Below are 22740 nucleotides of genomic sequence, written 5' to 3' on the forward strand. Positions count from 1 at the left end.
TCAAAACTAATAGGCTGCCAGGAATGCAAAGCCAGGCTATAGCTAGGCAATTGGCTTAAATGTTATATTAAATAAATACAAAGTAACAAGATAAAACCATAGGCGTCAAAGAAAGAAGGAAGGAATGTCAAGCTGGAACTCCAGAGTTGCTGGAGCCTGGAATGCTGTAACCAGGCTCTCAAGGTGCACAAAGTCGGCCAGCTGGGTCTTTCTGATTCCTCTGTTTCCGATGCCATGGCTGAGAACAGAACCCTTGAGGCAGGTCTCCATTGTTCAGGTACCCCACCTTGCCTTCTAACTTCCTAAGCCCTCAGTACAATAAAGCCAGCAACTACAGTCCCTCTAAGTAAGGAAACCAGTGACAATATACTTCTGGACAGCCAGTGCTACGAATTTCCTTTCTGAGCACTGACATGATGTATTCTACAAAACCCAGCATTCCTAAGGTGGAATCCATTCCTAAGGCTTAGGGCCCTTTCCTGTCCTGTGCACATGCCAGATTAACACTGGCAGAAAGATCAGCAAGCATGCCAGCTGGATGCCAACAAATCTAACGGGTTTTACTGAGGAGTGGGAAAATATGTTATTTAAAAGGAGAGAAATTGTCACATGGAAAATGGAGGCATGGGAATCTTCCTTCATGAAATGTGATTGTGTTGATTTGCAATGTGCATATTCAGTAGCTGAGTACATCATGGTCAACTGCTGTCTGAATCAGCAGGGCAAGATGGAGTGTAGCAAAATTAACAAAAACCAGAGACAGAAATTGGGGTTTAACCTGAAGATCAGAAAAGCAAAACATCCAGCCACTGGCTCCTACCTCTACCTTATTCTGAAATGGCGATCCTGCCTCCAAGAATCTCAGAATGAGACTGTGTGTGAGAGCTGTCTCCTCCTGTCTTATATTCCTCTCTAGTGCTGGGATTAAGGGCATGCACCACTATTGCCCAGTTTCTATGGCAAACTCGTGTGGCTACTGGGATTAAAAGTGTCCCTCATCATTGCCTGGTCTGTAAGGTTGATCAGTGCAGCTGTTTTCCTCTCTGAACTTTAGGCAAGCTTTATTTATTAAAATACAAATGAAGTGTCACTACAATGGAAGATGAGGAGCGGGGAGAAATGGAAGAGGAAGAAAAGCAGGAGGAGGAGGTCACATAAAATGGCTAGGCTGCAGTCACCCAGCGATAAGGAAAGGAGCATGCTATCCTGAGGAGCAGACTACAAACATACCCTGGACTGGGCTGATCAGTTGCCACAAGGCCACGCTGGAGAAGACCATGACTAACACGTACAGGAACTCAACAACAACATATCCTTACAAACTGTAATTAGAGGTGAAATTTCAGAGTCTGAAGCATTAAATGCAAGAACTGTTGGTTCGAGATGCAGTGGACCCAACAATATATTTTGTTGATGACTTCTGGTCCTCAAATGCTCAAACATCAAGCAATGAAATGAAGGATGTCAGTAAATTCTACTACATTTGGGGCTAGGGAGAGAATTGAGTCAGTAAAGTGTCTGTTTTGCAAGCTTGAAGACCTGGGTTTGCATCCTCAGAACTCAAAAAGGAAGATTCAACATAATGGCACATAATTGAAATCCCAGCACTGGGGAGGCAGACAGGCAGATGTCTGCACCTTACTGACTTAAGGGATGAGTTCCAGGCCATAAACAATTCTATCTCAAAAATCAAGGTGCATGGCACCTGACAAATGACACCTAAGATGTCCCTCGGTCTCCACATGCATCTGTATAGATGCAAGTGCACACAAATACAAAACTTTTACTACACTTGTTTTTTTTTGTTTTGTTTTGTTTTTCGAGACAGGGTTTCTCTGTAGCTTTGGAGCCTGTCCTGGAACTAGCTCTGTAGACCAGGCTGGTCTCGAAATCACAGAGATCCGCCTGCCTCTGCCTCCCGAGTGCTGGGATTAAAGGCGTGCGCCACCATCGCCCAGCCAAAATGTGTAGTCCAGGCTGGCCTCGAACTCCAGATCCACCTGCCTCTGCCTCCTTCAGCAAATCCTACCGGTCTGCGCCACCAGAACCGGCTTTACTACACTTGTTAAGCTCGTCTTTCCAACAGCTTCAGTTACAACCAACCCTTGTTAGGGCCACTGTACTGAATGGTAACGCCTCTCACACACACAATGAAAGAACCATCTATTCATATCCGGGGAGGCATTATAAGTCCCCAACAGATGCTTTTTTCCCCCTCTGCTCTTTCTTGCTTGGCATCTCACAGTTAAAGATCCTCATGATGAACAGTCAGTCTTCTCTGGTGAGTGACTAGGACCCTTCCCCCCATATAGTGAAAACCTGCAAACACGGTCTCTTCTTCCATGCCTTATTTCAGTTGTGGACTACAAGAAAGTTCCAAGCCCTCTCCATGATTTTACATGCATGGATTTTCAAAGTCCTCAAGGCAAAAGTGCAGGATATAAATCAGAGTTTATAAATGGAGTCTCCTTTAGGCCCCAACTCAGCCTGGAAGGGACCAGTCAGCCTCAAACGCAGAATCTACACTGACATGACGGGATACTTGAAAACTGGTGACAATCATAGTTGTCAACAGCAATGGTTCTGAGCAAGGGAAAGTGTTGATTTCACTTACTTTCCTGCTGAGAGATGAGGGCCAGCTCCTAGCAGGGTCTATGGGGGAATTTCAATGGGAGTGGTTTACATTTTAAAAATTCTAATGCAAGTGTCAATCAGCATCAACGAAGGCAGAAACCACTACCTTCTCTGCAGTAAGTATGAACAGAAGCTGAATTCTAAGGAGCTGGAAAGTCATCCCTAGTAGATCTCTCACTACTCTAGAGTATCATCTCACCTGCTCTATGAGGACGAAATGCTGCCTCATGGGCCAAATGAAAGCAATCCACAGCACACATTTCTCTAAGGAGAAGAAGAATTGTATCCCATCTGACAGACTTTTAATTCTTACTAGGCCCCACCCATGGCAAAAATTCTAGTGTACTTAATGGTGAGCCCAAGTCCAGGAGCAGTGGAGACAAGGCAAGTGGCCACATTCCCATCCACAGCTAACACGTCCATGATACATCTGCTGGGCCATATGGACTCCAAGAACCAGTCAAGCAGAGACAGCCATGTTGGAGCCCGGGCAGCAGCAATGTTCAGCAGTCAAAGGGAATGGGGTAGGCTTCCAGTCATCTTGGAGGCTTCCAAGGAGGGAGCACCCACGCTGCCCCAGATAGACTTTGTAGCACTTCTAGAAGTCAGCGCAAAACCACACTGATTGCTTCTGAACTGTATTTACCTTAAATGTCATCTTGCCAGTTGGCACCCTCATACCCAAGCTCAGACCCATAATGTCAGGCCATTGTTGGCCCATCAGTATCTTCACATGGCAACCAGTCAATGGTTGGCCTTGGGATCTTCACTCAGTCCCAGGATGCTTGATTTATAAGCCATTGCACCACATCAAATGGGTGCTGTCTTTAATTTCCACTTTACGAGCCCTGAGCGCCAAGGAGCAGCTTGTTCACAGACAAAGCCAAACGAGCACACGGATATTTAAGAGACCAGAGAGGCTGATTTGGTCGATTTCTAAGCTGTGGGTGGTAAAACTGAATGTCCAGCTGTGCCATTAAAACTTAAATATAGACTTGGAAGCTTCTGGAAACCACAGCTTATCATGTCAAGGGAAGGAGGGCTACAGTGCATGGCAGGGGGAGTGACACCAGCAAATCTGGCAACGTGGACATAATGAACTACAGACAGACAGACAGACAGACAGACAGACAGCCCCAGATAGGAAACAATGGAGAAATCACATGTGAATTTAGAGTTGCCATGGAGACAAACCTCTGGGCTAATCTTAGAGGCACTTTCTAGATTGGAACAATTAAGGAAGGACGATCCACCATGGATATCAGTCACTGGGCTGGGGACCCAGACTCAAGGGAAAGGAGCTGAGCACCCACGTTTATCCTGCTCTGCTTCTTGGTTATGCATACAGTGTGACCCGCTGCCTCCCTGACATGGCTTCTGCTGCCATGGCTACCCTACAGGATGGACTGAACCTTCAAACCAGAACAAACCCTTCCTCCTTTCCTTGGCTCTTGTCAGGGATTTTCTCACCTCAGCAAGAACAAATGGCCACACCATATTATGCGTCCTCTGCATAGTTTTTACAGGGATACTGCTTCAGTCTGTCAGATTTGTCCTTGGAGAAACTCACAGCAGGTTGGTGGATGGCATCCTCTCCAGCCACAGTGTTCAGTGGTGAGGAAAGAGGAGCAGTAAGCTCAGGCTGGGCACAAGTTTATGGGAAGCCTGTCCTCTGAGGAGGTGAAGGGTACCATCAGCATCCTATTGGCAGATGGAGTCACAGTTCAGGTAAGAAGGGAGGGGAAAGCACTGTTGTTGGCTGGTTTTGCTCTTACTATTTAAGATCTTCTCGGGGTCTGCCACCCGGCTCCTAAATAAATCACACATGGAGGCTTATTCTTAGTTATGAACGCCCGGCCTTAGCTTGTTTCTTGCTAACTTTTCTTAACTTATGTTATCCTGTCTGCCTTTTGTCTCTGGGCTTTTTTCTTTTCTTACTTTTTTGGCTGGGTGATTAAGTGGTTGACCCCTGATGTCCTCCTCTCCTTGTTCTCTTGTTGCTCATCCTCTTTCTCAGTTCTCCTCCTATTTATCCTCTCTGCCTGCCAGCCCTACCTATCCTTGCTCCTGCCTCACTATTGGCTATTCAGCTCTTAAATAGACCATCAGGTGTTTTAGACAGGCAAAGAATACGCACACTCAACAGTGAAAAACTCTTCACAGTGGAGCTGACATTTAAGGCAAGGAAAGGCCACCAAAGCAGTTGTCTCCAAAAAGCTGTAAGTATCTGGCCCTCTAACCTGGTGGAGGCAAGTGGTTTCTGTTTCATTTTTTTTTTCTTCGAACTTTTGATCATCGTGCCTCCACCTCCCAAGTGGTGGGATTACAGGAACATGTTCCCATACCCGGTTTCATGTAGCAATGCTAGGGTCTGGGGATCAAGCCCAGTGCTTAGTACATGGTGGGTGAGCATGCTCCCAGCTGAGCTACATCCACATGGTGCGGGAGAATTGTCTGTATTCTGTCCATCATGTTTTTAAATAGATGCTGATTGGCCAGGCAGGAAATATAGGTGGGTCAACCAGACAGGAAGTAGAGGCGGGGCAATGAGAACAGGAGAATGCGAGGAAAGAGGAAGCCCATTCCTCCCATTCCTGCCCAGACCACCGAGAAGCAGGATGTGATCTGCCTGGCTGAAAAAGGTACTGAGCCATGTGGCTAACATAGACTAGAATAATGGGCTAACATAAGTTATAAGAGCTAATATGAAGCCTGAGCTAATGGACCAATCAGTTTCTAATCTTATGGAGACCTCTGTGTGATTTTCTTTGGGGCTTGCTGGTGTGGGGTACCAGGCGGGACAGATACCCCAACAAACAGGCCTTCATGTTACATCTACAGCCTGGTAAGAGGCTCCCATACACAACCCGACTTGGCTTATGCACACCAATGCTGTGTATTCTGGTATTTGCATCCCATGGGCTTTGGGAATAACTTTCACAATCATCAGTGACCATATGTGAAGTGCATCAAAATGGGTTGCTCTTTCATAGATCACCTTCCCTGGAATTTGTCCCTGTGTAAAATGTTAACTGTGGCTTTGCTGTGACTTCTTAGGGGTTAAAGTCTCTCAAATAGAAAATCCTTCCTATGGAGATGTCAGGCATACACAGATTAGAACGAACACACACATATACACACATGCACACACACACACACACACTCACATATCTACAGGAATCTCCAAGAGAGGAAGTATAGCCAGGTCGAACTGGTGACTCAGAGTATTTGATTCGGTGACTAGAGAATCTGGTGAAGTACTCTGTATAAGATGGGTCACAGGCTGCGCAGCCTGGACATTCACTGCTCTCCCTATGATCGCCGTAGGACTTCAGCTTCTGTGCACAGTGAAGCAGAGACCAGGGCAGATGTCATTCTCCACACTTGGTGTTACCTATCTTATGCTCAGAGGTCTCCATGGCACTAGTGGCTCACTGACAGGAGCGTGCAGGGACTTCTCCCTCTCTGCTCATTTTCCTCAAAACAAAAGCCCATGTCTAAGATACAGGAGACACTCATTGCTTCCACCCACGACAGCTCATCACATGGCTGGGCCAGTAGGGAGTCTCCAGTGAGCAGAAGGCTGACACTGCTTGGTCAGTCCGCAACTCTGGGGACCACACATTATACACATCCTCATTGCTTAGTCAGTCTGCAACTCTGGGGACCACGAATTATGACCACTTCCTTGCCACACGAAAAATAACATGGCTCCAAAGAGTCTTGGTGTCTCTAGAATTGCTGTGTTGATGGAGCCATGGGCCACAAGGATTCCTTTAGTTCTGGGGAAACTGAGACTTCCTCCAAGCCAGGGATGGAGGGAAGAGGTATCTCTGATAGGGTAGCAAGAAGAGGGAGGAATACAAGGATGACTTGAAAACTATAACTGACCTATCAATTATAAACCCATCATAAAAATTAATACATAAGTATATTTTATGCTCTCCCAACACACTAGTGGACCCTGAAAGGGAACCCTGAGATACAACTACAGGGAACCAATCACATGTGAGGCTTTGTTAGAGAAGTTACCACCCAGGATATGAATGCATCCTGCTCTTCATGGGAGATTTTGGCTACAGCAGTATCTGACTTGAGAAGCACAGCATTTTCTCAGTGGAGTCTTGCCAGAGGTCTGGGAATCTTGTAACATGAGGAACTCAAGGGCAACATTATCTTTACTGTTACAGGATGAGCAGAACCCAGGAAAGTTCCAGGGAAGGCCCCATTGCCATGAATTTCTCCACAGGGTGGACAAAAAGGCAAAGCTAGGCAGGTGTGGTCATCCAAACCTGTTCTCCCAGTGCCCGGGGAGCTGTGGGCAGGAGGCTCAGGAGTACAAGGCTGTATTTAGCTACATTGACTACATCGACTACCCTGATGAAAATAAAACAAAAACAAAGAAAAAGTCAAAGCCATAGGGAAACTATAAGCTAAAGCCACAAGGAGAAACATGGACCTATCAGAAAGGCTACAAGAAACCCATTTATAACCAAACTGACCTCTGTCTACCAACAACCTTAATCTACAAACACCACTGAATTCTTTTTGTCTTAGATTTTATCAATCGCAGCTAAGGGCAGCCCTGGCTCTGCCCCTCCAGAGACACAGCCTGATCTAGGAACAGAGCCTCACGCTGGCATAAGAATACCTCCATGATCTCCATGGCCATATAACCACAGACCCATGGCCACTATAGACATGGCAGAACGTGTAAGCACAGACACTTCAGTAGGCAGTCACACCACCGGTGCCACCAGATATGACGTGGAGGCAGGACGTGGGCTAAACTTACTTGTTCTGCATTGTGTTCATTATCACCCAGTCGAAGGGGTAGACGTTCTTCCCAATGAGGTTCTTAAACATGATGAATGTCTCCATCAGAAAATCCTGCAACGAGACAGCATGGCAGTGAGGCAGCCCACCCAGGAGGAGGGCGAACACTCTTCTCAATGATGAGATTATAAAAGACCCCATTATTTTTAGCTGAAGGAAAACATTCTAGAAGCAAATGAAGATGTATTTCACTGGGGCTGTGTACCGCCTCTGTCTTTCTGTTTACCTAGGCACCTTCTACTTGAGATGGCTTTTTCGAGGATAGATGTTGAAATAGTCCCCGGGAATGTCTCTCTGGCAGTTAAGAAAAGATCCCCAAGGGTTATAAATATACATTTGTGCCTTTACTGCTTACAGAAAAACAAGGGTTTTACAAACCTATCATGCAGGCTGCAGCATTCTCTCATGTTTATCCTAAATCCATTTATCACTATCAAATCCCCCAGAGATTGGATAATGTGATCCCTACCCTTTCACTTTGTAATTTAAAGCTTGCCTTGACCCTCTGCACACACTCAGCATGCAGCTGACCCTCTGAGTAAGAAGCCCTTTTGCCCAATAGCTCCATAGTTAACTACTCAGGGACACCACAGGAAGCTCATAGTCTTTGTGTGGCTCTCCCAGAACAACATAAGGCAAGATTCAAGGGCTTCCCCACTGCTCTGTGCCACTCACATGTCTACACGGAAGCCCCTGGCCACAGCAAGCTGGTAAGCATGTATCAGCTCCCCCATGCTGGCTGGAATGAACAAAAGTTCCTATTTGTGAGGGCAAGGTAATTTTGCTCTGTGCTATTATCCTGAACCCTGACATGGTTTGTTGGGAAGTCCTTATGTGTACTCAGGACCCAGGGTTAGAGGGAGACAGATGACAGAGAGTTAGTTTAGAAAAGGGACGCCATAGCTAGAGTTGGTCAAATAAGTGGGCCTTCCTTATTGTGTAACTTATTGAATCATAATGAAGGCCAAGGGAGAGAATGGTTTTTAAGCAGACAACAAAGAGATTCCCCAGTGGGGAATTCTCAAACTACACCACTTGCAAAGAACCTGATGGGCAAGGTTCATGTTCTTTGGGGACCAGTTTCATTTTGTTGCTGTGAGGAAACACTCTGACCAGAAGAAATTTAGAGGAGGAATAGGTTTATTTCAACACAACTTAATTATTCTACTGCTTAGCTTACCATTTTGTCAAGAGTTTGAAAGTTTGGATGGCCAGACGGTATACTTTGTGAGCTACATCTCTGCTTGCACAGAATTGCTGGCTTTCCTGCCCATCCCTCTTCTAAGCCTAACAACTGAGATACAGGGATGGATCTACACCCTTAAGAGAAAAGCCATCTTTCCTCAGTGCCTTTTCTTTCCTTTCAATGACTCACAAGCCAGCCCTTAATTAGTATTGCTTAGCTGATATACGATGGAATTTGGCTAATCAAACAAAACGCAGTCTGAAGTGGGAGATGACCTCTTGCAAGGTTTACGTGTAGGGCTGAGGAACTCAGTAGTCCGGATGGTCCAAGGGACCAACTGGTCCAGAATAGCTGATGAGGCTTCACAAAGGCTCCACCAAAGCCTCGGGCTCAGGAGGAGTATTGAAAGAATGCTTTAACACGCAGTCATCATTCATTTCCTTTGCAATTTTGTGTCTGATTATTCATAAGGTACCCAAGACAGCAAGCGGTCAGCTCTGACAAAAGCTGCAGGTATTTTCTGGAGGCAAACAACTGCTTCTCTCTATCTCTAAGCATGTTAATTTGATGAAAAAGTCACTCTCACCTCATCAGGTGGAGGGCTCACCTAGTAAGACCTGATGCCGTTCCCACAGAGGATCCAAATTCAGTTCCCAGAACCTATGTTGGGCAGCTCGCAACTGCCTGTAACTCCAGCTTCAGGAGATTCAATGCCCTCTTACGGCCTCTGTGGGCACTCTTCTCCCACGTTCTTTCTAACACACACACAAACAATGCCATGGAAGAAAGAGAGCAAGAGGAAAACACAAGCACAGAGACACAACAAAATTCAGTGTGGGGTAGTCTGTGATCCTAGCGCTCAGCAGACTGAGATGGGAGAACGGCAGTAAATTAAAGGCTACAAACAAACTGGACAGAGTAATATGGACCTCTAGGGGGCCCTCTAAGAAAGGAGCAAATGCGGGAAAATCAGGTGTGAGCACAGTGAGTGAGAGAGTGGCTGTCCCTCCCTACAGTACAACGGTGACCATTGGAGGTGCGTGCCCAGCCATTTAGTAATGAGAATGCCTATAGAAACGGCATTCTCTTCCTTAAGAGATTTGTAACACGGTGGGGGGGGGGGTGGTTTCTAAGCTGAAGTGCTTGTCACTGACAGCTCAGACATGAACCGCTGTTCCTCTAGCTTCTCTGTTTGCAGGAGGCTTCGTGCGGTACATCGTTAGGGTAAAGAATACAAGTCATGCCAAAGAGATCTGGATAAGGTGAGTGGATTGCATGAATGTCAAACCTTGGTTTTGATGTTGTACAGTAGTTTTGCAAGACATTCCTGTCAGTAGGAACCAAATAAAGGGCATCCAGAATTCATTATATGCAACAGCTGTGTGGGACTCCATAACAGTCTCGGAATAAAGTTCACTCGGAACATAACTGCTCTGACAGCAAATAGGCGGCACAGGACAGAAGGTTGCTGGCAGAGCCCAGAGGAGGTCCTGGCTGGTGTGATACCTCAGTGCCCCTTAATGCCTCCCACAGGAAACTTCTCCTTCTGCCTATAACCCTTTTCCCTCCACCATCATCCGCTCTGCCTAGAGATGGCTCACCACTGACTTAACCTTTTTTGGCTTGTTTGTTTGCAGAGCCCAGGTGGTATGGGTTCACCGGGAATACTATGAGGCATGAGAGTTTGTCTGGCTGCTATGGCCTTCCACCATGCTGACAGAAGATCAGTAGGAAAGAGATCTGCACCCCTAGATTGACAGTCTTGTGTACAGAGCTGTCCTCAGGCTGCGCTTGCAAGGAAGTGGTCAAGTGGTCCAGGAAGAGAGCAGCGGGTGTGTGGAGCCTGTCGCTTCTCTCCACCAAAGATGGGGACTAGGCAGCACTTCTGCTGATGGGCTCACAAGGCTGGCCACACCTTTGAGACCTTGAGGGTCTCATCCGCAGAAAGTGTCTGAAGCGGGCCCATTCACACTGCTGGCGTTTCCGCTTCCCCCCCATGCACCAGCATTCTTCCTCACCACCACTCTGCCAGGTCCACTCCAGAACAGGCGGGTGGTCAATCAGGACGGACAAGGTGAGGTGCTATGAAGGAGATGAGCCTAGATCCATCTACAGAGATCTGCACAGGTGTCAGAAAGGAACTCCCAAATGATGAACACTAAAGGAGCAAGAAGGTGGGAAAGGATTCCGCCAAGAGGGCCTGGAATATGTGGCGGTTCAGGAGCTTACTTCACAGCAGAACAAGCCTGGAAGATTCCACAAGGACAAGGTGGCTGGTGGCCTGCAGTACCCCGAGTCAGTGTGGACTCTTCTCTCTCCTAGCCTTTAACACATTCAACCCCTCAGCACCGCCTCCACCTGCTCTGCCCCTGCACACCCCCCTCTTCATCCAGTACACACTTACTAAAGGCTACTGAGGTATAGTGGATCCGAGGATCAAATCACCTCCCCCCACCCCAAGTGTCACTGAGTGTCATCACCTGTGCTCTGCACAGAATGAGTCCTACACACGAGACCTTAGGGAGGTATCAGGGCGGGGCTGGTCACCAGAAAGAATAGAAGATGAGAGAACTGGAACTTCCAACCTACTTACTCCAACTGTGGGGGAGATTATGCTCAGACAAGCCTGGAGGAGACTGAGCTGCTGACAGGCTTCTGGAGAGGAGGCAGATAGTCTGAATGGCCACCCCTGCCCTCCTCTCTGTCCTGTGCACCCCTGCCCTCTCTGTCCCATGTCCCTCAGCCCCCTCTGTTCTGTGTACCTCTGCCCCCTCTGTCTTGTGCGCCTCTGCCCCCTTCTCTGTTCTGTGCACCCCTGCCCTCTCTGTCCTGTGCACCCCTGCCCTCTCTGTCCCATGTCCCCCAGCCCCCTTCTCTGTTCTGTGTACCTCTGCCTCCTCTGTCTTGTGTGCCCCTGCCCCCTTCTCTGTCCTGTGCACCTCTGCCCTCTCTGTCCTGTGCACCCCTGCCCCCTTTGTTCTGTGCACCCCTGCCCTCTGTCTTATGCACCCTGCCCTCTCTGTCCTGTGTACTCCACCCCCTCTCTATCCTGTGCACCCCTGCCCTCTCTGTCCTGTGCACCCCTGCCCTCCTCTCCATCCTGTACACCCCTGCCCTCTCTGTCCTGTGCACCCCTGCCCTCCTCTCCGTCCTGTGCACCCCTGCCCTCCTCTCCATCCTGTGCACCCCTGCCCTCCTCTCCGTCCTGTGCACCCCTGCCCTCCTCTCCGTCCTGTGCACCCCTGCCCTCCTCTCCGTCCTGTGCACCCCTGCCCTCCTCTCCGTCCTGTGCACCCCTGCCCTCCTCTCCGTCCTGTGCACCCCTGCCCTCCTCTCCGTCCTGTGCACCCCTGCCCTCCTCTCCGTCCTGTGCACCCCTGCCCTCCTCTCCGTCCTGTGCACCCCTGCCCTCCTCTCCGTCCTGTGCACCCCTGCCCTCCTCTCCGTCCTGTGCACCCCTGCCCTCCTCTCCGTCCTGTGCACCCCTGCCCTCCTCTCCGTCCTGTGCACCCCTGCCCTCCTCTTCGTCCTGTGCACCCCTGCCCTCCTCTCCATCCTGTGCACCATTGACCCCCTTTCTGTCCTGTGCACCATTGACCCCCTTTCTGTTCTGTGCACCCCTGCCCTCTTCTCCGTCCTGTGCACCCCTGCCCTCCTCTCCGTCCTGTGCACCCCTGCCCTCCTCTCCATCCTATGCACCATTGACCCCCTCTCTGTCCTGTGCATCCCTGCCCTCCTCTCCGTCCTGTGCACCCCTGTCCTCCTCTCTGTCCTGTGCACCCCTGCCTTCCTCTCCATCCTGTGCACCCCTGCCCTCCTCTCTGTCCTGTGCACCCCTGCCCTCTCTGTCCTGTGCAACTCTTCACATTGGTTTCTCAAGAGTTGCAATCTTTATAATAAACAGAACAGGAAATGTGAGTGTCTCCTGGAGTGCTGTGAGCTAGCTGGGCAAATTATGAACCTCAAGGCCAGGGTGAAGGAACTCTTATTACCAGCTGCTTCATCTAAAGCATAGGAGCCTGGACTCACAGCTGGATCTGGGGGATCCATGGCTGCATGCAGGTTGACAGTGCAGGATGGAACTGAACTGCAGAACATCCAGCAGGTGTCAGAGACCTGTTGATATGGGTCAGAGTGTGGAGAACAAAATAGGCTCTTGCAGAGCCACCCAGTGGAGGTCTGTGATACACGGCTGGGAACATCCCCTGGGGTTCTGGGCAAGCTCTTTGCTTCTATTCCTGATGTTGAGACTTAGACCAAGGGCAGCACCAGGCACTGGGCATCAGCAAAACAAGTTTGCTAGAGCTGTCTTGAAGAAGCAGCCTGCCTGTTCTGTGAGGGATGTCAGCATGACCCTTATCTGGTTATTCCCTTTCCTAGACCAGTCTTCGACCCAGGTTGAGATTCCCTGGCTACCCTGGGGACAGTGGACCATTTAGAAGGTGACAGCTAGAGCCCTGTGGGGGTGTTGGGGTAGTGATAATTGTGGATCTAAGTGAGACTGATTCACCTAGGTGTCAGGGTGGGGTTGGGAGTGGGGGCCTGAATCTGAGAACCTGAAGCTGTGGTTTTGTTAGAAACAAGCAAGACTTGGGAAGATGGTTCAGGCCATTTTCGTATTGGAATACTAATTAACTTCCAATTATTTCACAGGAAATGATCTTTTCATTTTCGTGATAATTGGGAGAGTAGAAAAATAAAACATTCTCTGCATACAGTCAGTAGATGGGAACATATTTTCATGAAGGTTTTGATGAACTAACAACAATCAAAAACCTTGCCTTGGGAATTTGAGATATACAAATAACAAATGCCATTTTACAATGGAAATCAAATTGTACGCAAATAATTGATTTTCTGGATGCCTGTGTCTAAGGGGGGGGGGGAGAAAACCCTTGGGAAATTAGGCCCACACCATGGAGTCTGTAACTTGATCTTCCATTGTGAGAAGGAGAGGGTACATGCCCAGACCTGCAGGGCAGAGTCATCCTGGGGTGCTTTGAATGAGAAATGCGCCCTTTCGTCTTAGGCATTTGGACACTTGGTCTCCAGTTGGTAGCACTGTTTGGGGGAGGTTTAGGTGGGTTATACTATTATTTTCACTGGCCAAAGCAGGCCATAGAGGCACATTTAAGATTTAATGATGAAATTACATACAAGAATATAAAATAAGATTTTACTACGCTATGACTTCAAATTAATCTTAGGATACTGTGTGGTAGTTATTGCATATTTGAATATGTACCTACTGTAAACTTTTCCTTGATAGTGAAAGAAAACTAAAACATACAGACATGAAAAAATGACACATCTTTATACCCTTTTATTTAAGGAACACCATTATGATTTTGAGGTATTGACTTATTTTCTTCTTGAAGATTATCTGTCTATATTTATCTACCTATCATCTATCCATTATCCTATCTCCTATCATTATTATTTATTACCTATCAATCTATCAAACAATCTAGCTAGTTATCAAGATATGCATCATCTTGCTGTTTCCCTCAGTTCATAAGGCAGAGGTCAAGTGCAGTAAGACTTGCTCTGGAAGTACTACGCAAGGGAGATGTGCCCCTAGGGAGTCTGTGAGTGTTCTGCGGGACTAGTGAGTCCTTAGAAATGGAATCTAAGAATTCGCATCCGCTTCTCACCAGGAAGCCTGCCAGCAGGTTTGGTGCAGCTTTGTAAAGGATATTCACCATATGGCAGTGTAATTTCAGGCCATTAGGGAGGTAGCTCCTAAGCAATAAATTTCCCTATTACACTCTCCCAATTAAGTTGCATCATAGTTTGCATGAGGAGGACTAAGGAGTTATTAGGAGAAATGCTGATGAGCGTCTATGATTAGCACTAATTAATAGCAAAGGATAGCTTAAGGTGCATGAGGGTGCCTCACAAGCTACTGCTATAGGAAGTCAACCAAGAAATGAGGAGCTAATGACTATGAAGGGCCATGATTGCTAGTGACCCAGGAGCATGGGATAGGATGCTGTGACCAGAACAGATGGGATTTCTCCAGGCTCAGACTCATGCTGTTTTCCAGATCAGTCCTAGTCAGAAACTTCCACGTAGAGACTGAAGTGGCTTCTGATAGCAACCAGAGAAGTCCCAATATAGAATTCTATTATAAATGTAGATACAAATGTCACCCTCCCCTTTCACCACTGGCCCTGTGACAGAAGAGACATGACAAAAGACATGACACTCACCACGACATCTGTCCTCATCTTCCCAAAGGTCTTGATAAGGTGGGCGTAATGGTAGTCTTCCATCTGCCGTAAAATAGCTGTCATGCAAGCCACAAAGTTCCCCTGCAGGTGGATTGGAAGGTAGAATTAGATAGAGGAAGGACAGTCCTCATAGAAGAACTGACATCAACTATTGGAGCTGGCTCTTCCACCATCAGGGAGGGCATGGGACCTGGGCAGAGCCCTAGTTCTGCTACATGGAGCTCAAGGCCAACCGGAAACAGCCTGGCTCATTCCTATCTCAGAAGTTTGTTTGTTTTAAGGGGGTACAGTGGATTTTTATTCTCTCTAACCATATTAATGATTAAATGTGGCTTGATGATGAGGTTGTCCAGGCTGGAAAAACAAACTTTAAATGTTCCCCCCCTTAATTAAATTCACAAAAATTAAAGACGAGATTGAGATCCCAGTCACTTAGGAAGTCAGTCATCAATATTATTAGACAAATGTGGACACAGGTCCTCTTCTTGAGCCAGGGCAAAGAGAGGCATTTTATTTTTCAAACTCTGCTTGTGTCCTCCTTGGCCACTTCAGAGACAATCACTACCAGACAACCTCACTGTGAGTTTTGCCCCTCGGGAAGAGTCAGAGAAGAAAGACGGTCTCCCTGGAATGTCCAGTGGGAGGGATGGGTATTCTTCACACCATACAGAGCTGGGTAGAGATGAAGATGAGGAAGGAAACAGAAACCACCAAACAAAAGCAGAGGTGGAGAGAGCAAAGGACCAACATGATTGGCCAAGGAGTCTGGTCAGTGTGCAGCTGTAGGTGTGCGCGCACACACACCTGTGTGTAACATGAATGAAACATGCTATGGGGAGAGACTCTGGGGCTGAGCGGTCTTGTTGTCATAAACAGTTTCTCACTCGCAGGCCGGGGACTGGCATCACAGAGCCTTTCCCACTTTTAAATATATACCCGTAAGTTAATGACATCTAAAGCCACACAGGATTTACACTAACTCCCATTAAATTGCATGAGTCTGGTAGAATAATGAGAAGTGTATTGTTTGATATACATCCCTATTTCTTCCTTAGTAAATGAGCTCCCAAATTGCATTCTTTTCACTAATTCCACTTTTCCAACAAATATATTTGAATGCCTAAATGTCTTTTATATTAATTTGGAACATGCACTCCACAGTGCATGTTAGAGTCCAATACATTTTCTATCTCTGGTATACACAGAGGCTTCCAAATGAGTCCTCAAAGGACACATTTTGCAAATTGAACAAATACAATAATGATGATATGGTATCTTCCATTTGCCCAGAAATGTAAATTATTTGTGAATAATGGTAATTGCTGAGATTTAGATTCCAAGTTGGTGGTGTTCTGGGAAAGAGCTAAATAATGCTTGTTTTGCATTGGTAGGGCACTTATTTATGAATGGGAACTTTTCAAAGACATAAATATTTGGCACCCCAATGGGCTCAAAAGAAGCTGCCTGTGCACCTCACCTTTTTCTAAGGAGATTCCATATCTGGAGAACCTATCACTGTCAGCTTGCTCACTAACCAAGCTCCAAAGCCAAATTCCCACTCAATCACAGGTAGACTTGCTGCCTGTTCCATTTCTTGGGCAGTTAAACGGAGATTTGGAGACCATATACCTTTAGGAGTAGGTGGGAAAGCCAGGTGTAAAGCCAGCACTCCGGGGCTGGAGTGCAAGTCCTTGGCTGCTGAAAACCAACATGAATTAAGATTCACTGGGTCCCATTCTTATGGTTAGCAAAGAGGAGAAGGAAGGGCCCTCAAATTCTACTCTAATGCAGCTGTCTGGAAGCCGTTATCTACCTTGGCGGAAGTAGGGCCTCTAGAAAACATCTATAAAGGTGCACCTAGCACACACTTAAATGAATGGTACCAGTCAAGACAGCTGAGCAACGAGGCTTACACTTCAGAATCACCAAAGCCATTGAGTCAGGGATTTAGAACCAGAAGGGTGACATTCACATGCCTGATGTAAAATATCTAACTTCAAGAAGACAGAAAAGAAAGACTATTGAGGGGGCTTGAGAAGGGCTCTGGTTCCCTGAGAAGAGCCTGCACACCTGGTTCAGGCCAGAGGTAGAAGGAATAGATTGCCGGATAATGCTTAAAGCTCACACTAAGCAAAGAAAAAGGTGGGGGAGGGCCCCGAAACCGAGAAGACAGTGGTGTCCACAAGGCAAGTCCTGGGAAGATGCAAATGGCCCGCCTGGAGTCTTCTAACTGGATGAGAACATCTTGAAGAATGCAGCCAAGCACCCCTTAGTTAATGACACTGGGGGCTAATTAAAGCAGACCCTGCAAGGGCAGGAAGAGGGCTACCCCTATGAGTTAGCAGAGTGCTGCCTGGCAGCCTATGTGCCCCCTTTACTTAACCTAAGGAAATGGGCCAAAAGCAATTTGTACCGTTCAGCCGCTCCTCTCTTAGAGAAAGCAAATTTTGCTTGCTCAGCACAATTGTAAGTTGGAACATGGGACTCCACTCGCAGAGGGGAAACATACATGCTACAATTCCCGGACAAACCCCCTCTTCCATCGCTGCCTTTTGTGAATGGAGCCCCACCCAAGGGATACTAGTACATTTGTGGGGCAAGTATTGCTCACACTCTGGAGCGTCACGTCTCACCTGAACCCAGGGCTCGTATTTGTCTAGAAGAACAGATGGAGTGGTTTTTGTGAAAAGGGTATTTGAAGTCAGCCATATACTAGGAACAAAACTAGAAAGACCTGTAAAAATAAAGGGTAGGGGTTTCTCATTCTATAGACAATAAAGAAAACATTTTAGGGGTCATCTGAGGGTTACACTTTTAAACAGTGTGGCAGGTTTTTTGTACAGAGCTGGCCCTTGGAACTGGAGTTTGGCGATTGGGCTCAAATACATTTTAGTCACGGACTAAAAATAACTATCAGAATAAAAATAAGAGATATTCCCATAATGTCAAAGTAAGGGCTGAAGAAGTCAACTGTACTTAAAAACCAGGACACTCACTACCTCAGAAACAACAACAACAAAAAATGTGAACCTCATTAGTAATCAAGATGAAAATGATACATCGTTATTCGCTGGCAGAACAGCAAGGCAGGATTTAAATGGTGAGCGTGAGGATACCGAGGATGAGGGCTCTTACACACAGTTGGTGCGAGCGCAAATTGCTATAACCTTTTTAAAAAGCAATTTGGCGAGAGGTTTGAAAAGTCTTGGAAGGAAAATACTCGTCCCCTGAGTATTGCTCCTTCTAACGACCCACCTGCAAAGGTGATTCAGGAAAGGAAATTTTACTTCCAACAGTGTCCCTTGCATCTCTGAGAAAAACGTCTAAGCACCCAGAGCAAGAGATGGTGAAAGTCATATATTTTGTGGGGTGAAAGATAAGAGGCAGGATGGCACTTCCATTAGAATCTCAGGTAAATGACAAGACCAAATTCTCCAAGCGTTGTCTTGGAAATATCCCATGGGCCTTGGAGAGGCCAGGAGAGCCCTGCTTGCACACAGTCCATATCGATGGACTGTCTGGGCTGTATCCATTAATTCATGCAGTCCTTTCTCAAGGTTAAGTTGGAATATTGCACAATCTCTGAATATTAGCCCCAGTAACACAAGAAGAGATAGTTGAGAAACAAAAATAAGAGATTTTACACACACAATTTCACAGTATAAGGAATAGGACAAGGTAAAAAAGAGAACTGCCTAGAAGAAAAAGGACTCTAGGCTGTCGTCAGGGAGCGCACGTTATTTTTATAAGTAGCATGTATTCGGGACTTTAAAAGGTGGTCTTGAAAGACAGAGATGTCACTGGTGAGAAAGGAAAGATGCATCTGAGAGGAGGGATCACCTCTTCCTGCCTTAGTCCTTACTTCCTGCTCATATCTTCACCCTAACAAGAGTCTCCTACTCAGGAAGACATAACAACTGCCTTACGCCACTTTCTGACCCCAAAGCGATCACCACATCCTCCACTAACACCGTACTACTCACCCCAAAACTAGCTTCTGCGGCCGTTTTAAATCCCATTGTATCCTCAGTGCACTGGCAAGGGGGATGGCGTATGGAGCGGTGGGGCACACAGGCAGTATGGGCACAGGAGGACCAGAAGCCAGGTGAGCCCAAGGGCAGATCAAACCAAAGTCAAGGACTGAAGATGGGTAAAATGAAAATATAGGCAGAACCAAGAACAGGCAGATATGGGCCGCCCTGGTGAGGTGTAGGGGAAGTTGGGGTCAGGAAGCTTCAATATAAGATGCTGCAACAGGGCAGAGCAGTGATGGGAAGGGGCTAGGTACAGCAGACACAAAGACAGCCAGTCCTGACACTGTGCCCTTGCAGCTGTGCCCATTTAAGGGTTAAGGCTTAAGGACAAGTACATGGATTAGAAGGAAAATCCCCAAGGGACTCGCTTTGTATACCTGACTGGCTTTGAACTCACTGAGATCGGCCTGCCCTCTGCTTCCCAAGTGCCTCTTGAAAAACCAAAGATCAACCAAACCAAACAACCAACCAAAGAAAATCCCAAGCGTCTTGACTCCCGTGACTGGTGAAGGGAGTTTGGTGGTTCTATCAGCTGGGTGTGAGCTGATTCATGGGCCCTGGAGCTCCCACCTCACACGTGTTGTGTGTCTGCTGTCTGTGTTCGGGGCATAGGCAGAATGTGAACCCTTGGACTAAGCTCCAAAAATTCCATGAGCGGTTCAAGCAGCTCCAGATCAGAGAAGCTGCTGGAAGCAAAGACAGGCTAGTTCTGGTGAGTTGAATCTAAGAGGATACTTAATGACTCTTAGCAGGGTCCTGGTTTAAAGAAAAAAAAAAAAAAAGCAAAAGCAATATACTGGTATATTACTTGTTTTTTTTTTGTTTTTTTTTTTTTTTTTTAAATAAGCTTGCCTGAAGATCAGTACAAAGCAGCCAGGCTAGTCAGCCATTCAGACCTTTAATTCAGGCCAGTGATGGCTCACACCTTTAATCCCAGCAGCTACACTAGCTAGCCATAGAGGCCGGGTGGTAGTGGTGGTGCATGCCTTTAATCCCAGTCCTAGAGAGGAATATAAAAATGGAAGGAGACAGGTCTCAAGCGAGTCTCAATCCGAGGATTCGAGGAGGCAGGATTGCCCATTTTCGGTCTGAGGCAGAGCTAAGAGCCAGTGGCTGGCTGCTTTGCGTCTCTGATCTTCAGGTTGAACCCTAATATCTGTCTCTGGGATTTTATTATTCATGCTACAAAGCAACATGTTTTTACCAAGACAGTGAGTTGAAAAAGAAAACCCCATTTAAAGACTTAAATCTTATTGGATACTGAGCATGGCCCTTCCCCCAAAACACAAGTCAGAGTTAGACAGCTGTCATCAGTGGCATTCAAAACATCTGCTGTGAGACAGCCCTGGGGAAGGACTGCAATCGAGGTGGGAAGATGTGTGACCCAAGGGATTCAGAATGACTCACACTTTGAGGAAGAGTCAAACTGAAGAATCAATAAGCAAAGCAGCAATAGGAGAAGAGCATAGAGGAAAGGGATGTGCCTGGGAGTTGTGCCCTCCACTGAGACATCAAAGGCAGCTCAAAATGAGGCCATATGGGTAAGGTCTGGGTACTGAGACGCTAAGCAAATATGGTGCACAAAGGCTTTCTGTTTTTGAGATGAAAAGTCAAGGGTGGAATGTTTATATGCTCTGGTTCCTAACGAGAAGTTACAAAACGAGAAAAATAGAAAGTCAAGAGTGCAAAGAAAAATCTCAAAATGTTATAAACTAGCCCAAAGACTCCTCAGAGTCTACACAGAGATGACATTTGCCAAAACATACATGGGAATCCCAATTAACATGATGAAAGGACGGATCTACCCCTGCTGCCTCTCATCATGCTGACAAAGAACATGTTTTAGAAGCGCAGACCATCTGAGCATGGTAGTGTACACCTTGGATGCCAGCACTAGGGAGGCAGAGACAGGCTGATTTCCATCATAGAGAGTCCCATGACAGCCAGGACTATGCAAAGAGACCCTGTCTCAAAAACCAACATCAACAATATGGAGTACCAAGGCTCAGGAAAGAGAGAAGCAATGCAGGAGAAGAGAATTCTCGAAGCTGGAAAAAGAATGATTGGTGGTGACCAGGGACCTGAAGGCAGGAAGGTGGAAACATGCGCACTGACTCCTCTGAATCTCAGAAAGACTTAGAAACCAGAGGTACCAGGAACTCAAACTAAGGCATAAGTTAGAAGACGGCCGGGCTACAGAAGGGAAACCTTGTCAGAAGGAGGAGGAAGCAGAGGGAGTTAGGAGGAGGAAAAATAGAAAGAAAGAATTGAGAGAGGATACATTCCACATCATGATGTCTGTATTCAACAACATATGGTTAATTTTCACTCATTTAATTTCCAAAATATCATAATTTCCTTATTTTATGAAGAATCAAAGTGAAGACTATAAAAAGGCATGGAATAAAACTGAAAACAGCATGGTTGATAAACTACATTAATGCCATCTATTAGGGATTTTAAACGACTAGCAACAAAATTAAATATTAAATTTAAATAGTGTGCTTGGTTGAATTCATAAAGTATTAGTATCTCATTTCATTCCAGACACTCTGAGGAAAGAAATCTAATTTTAAAAACAAAATCAATTTCAATTTTACAGGGGCAGTAATTATGGAAAGATGTTTAAAGGACATATACCAGAGGGTATATTTGGATATGAAGTTACCTGAAACAATTATTTGCTGCTTATTGAATGTAATAATTTAAACACCTATTCACATTTGTTATAGATAATAAAGTATAAAAAGCACAAAAACTCTATTTGATGGCATGTGGTGGTCTGAGAGAGAAATGTCCCCATAGGCTCATGTATTTGAACACTGAGTCCCCAGCAGGGGGCACTCCTTTTGGCAGTTAAAGGACCTCTAACCTCTCTAGGAGGAAGTATGCCACTAGGGGTGGACTTTGAGTTTATAGCATCACCCCACTACCCCACTTCCAGTTTACGCCCTCTGCTTCCTTCCTGTAGACTGAGATATCATTTCTCATGATTCTCCCTCTGGCACTGTAAGCCCAAATATTCTCTTTCTTCCATAATTTGCTTTTGTTCATGGTGTTTTATCGCAGCAATAAAAGGCTACTGATACATGGTGCAATGAAGGTTATATACTATGCATGCAACTTCTTAATAAAGTTCATTTGATGTCAACACTAGAAAGATAGTAAAGCAGAGATTTTATATCTTATTTTTATAAACTCAATAAATCAGGTGATATTAGAGCCCGAGAGAGCTCAGGATTTCCCGGGTCCTAGGACATGATAGACAGTATCAGTGAACACAAAGTAACAGGCACAAGAGTAACAGAGCCGTAATAAACCGCTGGCACATGGGGAAATCAATGTCCACACATTTCTATCACTAATTTCTGTACATAAAGGGCTCTATTACCATCACAGTTACAGATAAAACTGGAAACAGGCAAAACTGACGTATAGATCATAAGAATACACTGTCTTCAGTTTTGCTCACATTGGCTGAATGAAATATCACATACTAAGTGTTAGAAAGACAGCTAATGAGGGTCAGCAAATGGCTCCGAAGGTAAAGGCACTTGCTGCCTAGCACGACGACCTGAGTGTGACCCACAGGACTCACGTGGCGGGAGAAAAGAACTGACTACTACAGTTATCCTTGCACACACGCGTGTGCGCACATACACACACACACACCAGTTACATACTGAGAAAAGAGTATTACCTGGCAGGGTAATTGCTTTTTGACAATTTTTTTTCCTTTTTGTACCATGACCCAAATGAGGTTTGTAAGCACACTGGGGCTAGAAGCTCATTTGGCTTTTATTCTGACTGTGTGCTT

General features: G+C 46.3%; 1 protein-coding gene across 2 annotated transcripts in view; it reads right to left on the reverse strand.

The window, feature by feature from the left end:
* The window catches only part of Dock1 (dedicator of cytokinesis 1), a 485241-nt gene that overhangs the window by 161957 nt on the left and 300544 nt on the right, over positions 1-22740 (reverse strand). For both annotated transcript variants that reach the window (XM_041666110.1, XM_041666109.1), the window contains exons 28-29: positions 14869-14970; positions 7430-7524 (exon numbers count right to left, since the gene is read on the reverse strand). In XM_041666110.1, the coding sequence (XP_041522044.1) occupies positions 7430-7524; positions 14869-14970 (197 nt within the window). The remainder of the gene's footprint in view (positions 1-7429; positions 7525-14868; positions 14971-22740) is intronic.

Source organism: Microtus oregoni, unplaced genomic scaffold (assembly GCF_018167655.1).
Source record: "Microtus oregoni isolate MIOR12 unplaced genomic scaffold, Mior012 000016F_ref0000370, whole genome shotgun sequence".
NCBI classification, from domain to species: domain Eukaryota; kingdom Metazoa; phylum Chordata; class Mammalia; order Rodentia; family Cricetidae; genus Microtus; species Microtus oregoni.